The 6,704-nt window shown below is 53.0% G+C and overlaps 1 protein-coding gene across 1 annotated transcript in view; it reads left to right on the top strand.

Annotated features, from left to right (window-relative positions):
• Nucleotides 1–1,211, top strand: part of ZIC2 (Zic family zinc finger 2) — a 5,338-nt gene extending 4,127 nt beyond the window's left edge. Inside the window, exon 4 of the mRNA XM_027115898.1 lies at nucleotides 7–1,211. Within this exon, the coding sequence (XP_026971699.1) occupies nucleotides 7–134 (128 nt within the window). The 3' untranslated portion in view covers nucleotides 135–1,211. The remainder of the gene's footprint in view (nucleotides 1–6) is intronic.
• The last annotated feature ends 5,493 nt before the right edge of the window (nucleotides 1,212–6,704 follow it).

Below are 6,704 nucleotides of genomic sequence, written 5' to 3'. Positions count from 1 at the left end.
GTGGAGGCGGTGGCGGCGGCGGGGGAGGCGGCGGGGCGGGCGGGGGCGGCGGCGGCGGCGGCTCTGGCGGGGGCAGCGGGACGGCCGGAGGCCACAGCGGCCTCTCCTCCAACTTCAATGAATGGTACGTGTGAGAGGCCGGGGCCTCTCTCTCTCTCCCGGTCCCCGCCCTGGCGCGGCAGCCCTCCGGTGGCGATCGCCCAGGGCACCCTGTGACCGTGTTGTTAAAATTACGAATCTGATTTTTATGATGATGGAAACGATTTTACCAGCAGAAGGATTTTTTAAAGTTTTTTTTTTTTTTTTCTAAATCTAATCTAGGCATGAAAAGCAAAAAGATCCCTTCCGGAGTCTCTGAAGCTAAAAATATAAAATAAGAAATAAAAAAAACCATAAAAAAATTGAACCAAACCCTCCATGCCTTCCCCCATGCGCGCTTTCCTTCCCGCCCCTTTCCCAGGCTTCTGACAAACTGTACATAGCGGACTCCTCCTTCCTTCTCCGACGTGGTTTTAATGGCTTCTTGGTGTATAGAAGTTTGTCCATTTGTAATTCTCTGGATTGCGTTCCTCCTGCCTTTCTTCCCTTCCCTTCCCCAAGTGATGGGCTTTTTCTTTTCTCTTTTTAGTTTCCCCGGTTTCTTTTTAAGTAATGTGGAAGAAAATGGTTTATTTTGTATTGTGGTATTGAATATTGTGTTCCTTTTTATGAGGCAACTTGATTGTAAACTTCATGCAACTATAGACTGGAAAAAACAAGCCGTGCCAAAGTCTCCCTTCTGTTTCTTCAACATGCTGATCCACAGCACTCACACATCACCACCACCAACGCTTGTGAATGTATTTTTCTGTTAGCTGGGTTTACATGTGATGTTTTAGTGCGTTTGCAAGTTCAATTTGTTAGTTCCTGTATGAAAGATTTTGGTGGGGGGGGGGAATAAACGTCGTGCCGTTAGTTTTTTCCGTAATAACACCCTTCCTTCTGTAAATAACCGTTACCATATTTATCCATTTGTAATTAAATTATGGTATTAACTTGCTACAGAGGAAACAATATTTATAAAGAATGTTTCTTAACTATAAATATGTACAATTGTGGGCATAAACTGTTTCAGATTTTTTATTTGAAGGTTTTAAGTGGTTTGATCATTTCTTGTGATATGTTTTGAGAGTAATGCATACAGAAATATAATAAAATGTGTTGAAACTGCATGAACATACTATTTTTTTCTAGCAAACTTATTCAAGGAAATGGGGGGGGAGGCAGCTGAGGGCTGACATGGGTCTGGATCAGCTGCCTGATTGAATGGGAGGCACCACCTCGCATTCTGGGGAGGAAGGTGTATGCTAGAAACTGGGCCAAACTACCCCTTTGGCAGAAAGTCTCAAAATTATTTTCTCTGTCCTTTGTGTGGTAGCTGAGAGTGAATTAAATTTTTGGAAATCCCCTGTAAGGAATGGCGGCAGGAACCTTCAGGGTTTCTAATGGCTCCATTATCTGAGGGAATGCCTTTCTTTCAGCTATTTGGACTGGATTTAAGAGCACTAAACATTTCCTTATTCTTTGTTTTCCCTCTTCCCTGCCCCCTTTCCTTTCCCTCCCTCTGAAAAGCTGAGGTACAGTTATTTTTAATTGCATGTTTAAAACTGAGCTGAGTACTTTGTTTTTGAACTTGGCTCAATGATTATAGTTTAAGGGCCCCTTTCTACTAAAAGTTTTTTTCTTGAAATTTTAAACAGAGAGCTTGCTCAAGAAATCCTGCTTATCTGCCCAGCCGCTGCTCACCAATAAGCACGATGTTCAAGGGAGGAAGGTGACAAATAGACTACATTTTGATTTAGGAAAGCAAGAAATCATCGGCCCCAAATGAAAAGAGAACCTCTTCAAGAATTCTGTTAAATCAAATAGAATAAGCTACAAAGACGAAAATGGCCAGGTGGAAGTGAGTGAGGCAAAGGACGGACCACCAGCTTTCTCCAAGGTTTGCAGCCTCACTCGCCTACCCTGCAAGAGTTTAACAGAGTTTTCAAACAAGATGATCTAAGGAAGAAGGGAAAAATAATTTTAATAATCAAAGGGTAGGAATGAGGGTATTTGTTTTTAAAGCCCTGAGCCATCAAGACATTTCTAGAACTTCCTGAGTACCAGTGTTGCTCAGAGAGGCCCTGGCAGTCCCGGAGTCACCCCCCAGCGGTGAAAAGGTTTGGACGTCAGTGGCGATACCCCCATAGGACTGCCTAGCGGCGCTCAGGGCTCTCCTGGCGGAGGCTGATGGCGCGGCTGGCTGCAGTGGCCGGCGCTTCTCTCCTTCCCCTCTGGTCCTGGACTGAGCCGCAGGGACCAGCAGGGTAGGCTGGAGGGCTGCTTGGGGAGAAGGGCAACCCTGACCTTCCGGAGGCCACGCTACCCATTCAATGGGGAGGGAAAGACTGTAGCTTGGGGGCTGTGTGTGTGTCCCAGAGGGTGACAGTCGCCTCAGGGCCAGCCCTCCCCAACAGTCCAGCGAAATGCCTAAGCGCCAGCTCCTGAAGCAATCAATCCCTTATTAAAATCAAATTTATAACCCCTAATAATATTAAGGAAAATTATTCAAATAAGTGGCATATGTTACTTGATCCTTGGGAGATTTCATTGAACACATTATAAGCTGTGAGGAAAACGTGTACAGTTTTCCAACGTCCCCCGCCCCCTGGGGAGAGGGCGCAGGAATCTGATTAAATGTTTGTCATAACCTGTGCAAGAATGAGATGGTCTATTCTAAATGTTTTAAACTTTTTTTTTTTTTTTTGGTGGAAATTATTGGCTTTGAGACAACCTCCCGAGCCCAAGGAGAAGATCAGAAAGGGAGGGGGGGTGATTTTAGTATCAACTCAAGGCCTGGGGGCTTTTCTTCTCATTTGGGGGAAGAAGGAAGGCTGCAAGAAGAGGACACTGTCACAGCCTTGCGTCGGCGGGACCGCTTTCCAGATCTGAACGTCGGAGAGCTGCCGGGGGCCTTTTAGGTCCGGGGGCGCTGATCCTGGTTGTGAGCAGGAAATAAAACTGGGAAGGGGCCTGGCGTGAGGAGGACGACAGCCCGGGAGCGGCCTCTTAAGTCCACCCTAGGGTGTGAGGGGGCGGGTGGGAGCAGCTTTGCAGCGAAATCTCTCTCCTCCGTTCTGCAGCCCTTGCGTCCCGCCGCTTTGTCCAAACAAGTCACAGACCTGACGGTGTGGCCCGGTCTCCCCCTTTCACTTCGGCCCTACGCGTTCCCGGAGACAGGATGGGGGAGAGGGAGATGGCGAAGGTGTGAGAGCATCAGAGATGTCAGGACGCCTCAACTTAGACGCGCGCGCGGGGGGCAGGCGGCCCAAGGTCCCGCGCGGCCTCGAGGTACCTGGGCCTGGGAGTGGGCGGTGCAGGCGTCTCCCCTCCCCCGCCTATAGGGACCCGAATCTAACCTGCCCCTGCCTTGCCTCCAGAACCACCAAACTGAGGCCAGTTTCCGCCTCCCTCAGGGGATCCAGAGCTGCGCTGTGGTTCGCTGCCCGCAGGGAGGCCGACTGCCGGGCCGGGGCACTGTTCCTGCAGGTCAACGCTGTCAACTTGAACTTCAGAACTCGCAAGCTCGCTCCTTTTCCGCTCCGCTCTATCCACCACCGAGTAACTCCCTGAACGCGAGAATCGCTTTATCTGGAGGCAGCTGGAGCCCCCTCGGGAGGCCCATCATTATTATTATTATTAATTATCGTGATCCTCACTGCATTATTAATGACCACAATGATAACTGGCATCGGTATCAGTATCTCCCGGTTCAGTGATGTCCCCTGAAGCCCCGGGCGGGCGGGGGAGAAGGTCACTCCGGGAGCAGAGGCTCGGTTCTGCTCTGGGCGCGAGCAAGGGAGGCTGCTAGGGCAGAGGCCCGTCGGGACGCGCAGAAAGGAAACAGGTCACAGGCCCAGCACTCCCCGTCCCACGCTGTCCAGCCCCTTTCCTTTCTGCTGGCACCTTCTCTCTTCCTCCTCCTCCCCACCCCCTGGTCCCTTTGTCTCTTTTTCAGACGGATGTTTTCAGTCTCGAGTGGTGTATTTTCCGCACAAAACTCTGAGATCAAGGGCAGATCATAGGCTGGACCGGAGGTTCGGGTTTCCCTGTGCTCCCCACTGATCTTTTGCAACCTGGGGTTGGCTAGGAAGGCCTGGGCTTTCCAGGTGACCGGTTGCCCACCCAGGTCGGCAGGAGTGGGGTGGGCAGGGGATTCTGGTAGGTCCCTGGTGAGCGCACCGGTGGCATGGCGGGACTCGAGGGGACCCACCGAGTACTCACTAGGGACTCGGGTCCTACCTTCCCCCACATCATGTCACCGAAATAACCCAGAGGGAGCGCTAGGCCTGCGACCAAGAGCTAAGAAATAAAAGCCTCAATAACATCCCACCAAGACTGGGCTGAACCACTGGATGCGTTTTCACTTAAACGGACACGGAAAGCGACCCTCGGGATCCAAAGTAGGCGTTCAATAAAGAAAGACTTGTGGGTTGATTGATTACAGTCTGATATCGCTCTTGTTCCACAGAAACTTGCAGCGCCTCGGTCCACTGCTACCCCCAGTAGAATGCAATGAATGGGTTCTATTTTTAACTGGCAGCTCAGAACAGGGCCTGAGAAATGTCGCCCTCTTCTCTACCCCCAACCCCACCACGGGCCTCCAACAGATTGCTGCTAGGTTTTTATTTTAGGGAAGAATCTAGATCCTTCCAGACCGAATCGGGTGATCTAGCATAAACCCTCAGGCCCGACCAGCTGGGCGCCTGAGAACGAAAAGGCAGCGCTGGCAATCTGAACGGGGTGTTACCAATGAGAGCTCCTGTAAACCATAACCAGGGCAGCCCGAGGATTCGAGTTCACGGTCAAGGCTGTGGGGCGACTGGGGCCGCAGCGTCCACGCCCCGCCCCGCCCCTGCGCGGCCACAACCCAGATCTCGGGCGGGGTACGTGGGGCTCGGGTCCTCCCACTCCCGCCCCACCCCCACCCCCACCCCCGGGCCCTGTCGGGGAAAGGTCCGTGCTGGGGCTCCCTCTTCGCCCTCCCAAGTTTCCCTTTTGTTCCCAGGGGCCGACGAGCTTTTGAAGAGGTGACACTTCGCTTCGTCTCCAGCCCTGCGTCCCGCCCTCGCCCCGCATCTGGCATCTCTCCTGCCCCTTATTCAGGATGAGGTTCAGCGCAGCCGCCAGGCGGGAGCTGGGGGCGCCTCTTCCCTCGCGTGCGTGCACACACACAGACCGAGTCACACACACATGCACTCACACATGCTCACCTCCTCTGGCATCCCCCAGCCACGGGCTCTCGTGGGTGGGGTGGACCTGAGCCGCACAGATTTGGGGCAGGTGGCCACCAGCGTGAAACGAAGTTGGGTGGGAGCTACCCACAGTCGGGGGTCCCTCAGGCCCACTTCCCTGGGAACGTGATGGGCCAGACCATCCGGCCTGCCCGCGCACCTTCTGACCCCCGGGTGTGGGTGGGTGGAGGTCGCGCCGCATCTCTCAGTTAAACCAGGAGGAGCTGACTGTCCCCCGACACGCACACACCGCACCTCTCCGACCCCTGCCTCAGCCTCTTCCTTGCCTAACCTCCGAAGCCAGTTTTATTTTCTGTCCCTGAGGCCAAGCCGGTGGTTCTGCGGAACGGAACGGAGCGCAGCGCCCCTAGAGAAGGTGGGGGTTAGAAATAATAATAATAATTTCAAAGATAGCAGTTGTAGTTAAGGCTCTGACACTGGGTGGCTTCTCAGACGTCTGCGGAAGCCTGGGGAGGCTCCAGACCACGTTGGGCTGGGAAGGGCATGGGGTTCTCTTTGGGGGCGCATGAAGGTGGCTCTTATATGTTGCCTCCCCCTAACAAAATCTGGGGTCTGGAACCAGGCCGAGCCAGCAAGGGCCTGGCCAGAAGCCGCGCTGGGACTCTTGCTGCAGACGCGGCTCATCCTTTTTCTTTTCTTACTCCTGGCCCACTGGGCCCACGGTGGTTGGTGCGGCCGCGTGCGGTTTCTCGAAACTCTTTGGAGTCAGTTGGGTCTGTTTGCCCATTCCCCCCACCCCTCCACCGCCCCGGGCCTGTTCCCCCTCCCTCTCCCCGCTGGCAGATGAATGGTGGCTTTAATGAGCATGGGCGCGGGCGTTGGCCGGGCGGTTCTGAAGATGCTCTGACCTGTAGGGAGGGCGCGAAAGGTCGGGCGCACGCGGGGCTCGGCTTGGGCTCCTCCCAGGCCCACGCTGCTTCGATATTGATCCTGGGAGAAAGATAAACAGAAAAGCTGGACATAAGGTCATGAATACTAATGAGCCGGGGTAGGAGTTTTAATTGCTATGGACTTCCTTTTTTCCAGTTAATCTTTATTGCAGACTTCGGAGTCAGTATTTTCGAGCTTCGTTTTGTTTCCTTCTCTCTCCGCCCTCCTCCTTATATTTTCATTTGAAATGCCCAGGCGAAAGAGACCCGTGTCAGCTTGACTTTCTCCCTGTCGCAGGGCCGGTGTGCACACTAGAGCTCACAGCTCACGTTCCCAGTGCGGTGCTTCTCTGCTCACTAATTCTGGAAATGTAGGGGAGACTATAAAATAGTTTCAATGTGGTTTTGGTGAGTCTGCTTCTTGACTTCCTCACCCTCATTGTTTTAAAGACTTCATCTGTCCTTGGCCTTTAAACTTCCTCTTGACAATTGCATCTTT

This window comes from Aethalodelphis obliquidens, unplaced genomic scaffold, assembly GCF_003676395.1.
Source record: "Aethalodelphis obliquidens isolate GAN/ISIS:26980383/991018 unplaced genomic scaffold, ASM367639v1 scaffold15, whole genome shotgun sequence".
Lineage (NCBI taxonomy): Eukaryota > Metazoa > Chordata > Mammalia > Artiodactyla > Delphinidae > Aethalodelphis > Aethalodelphis obliquidens.
This window is presented reverse-complemented; position numbering and strand designations above follow the sequence as displayed.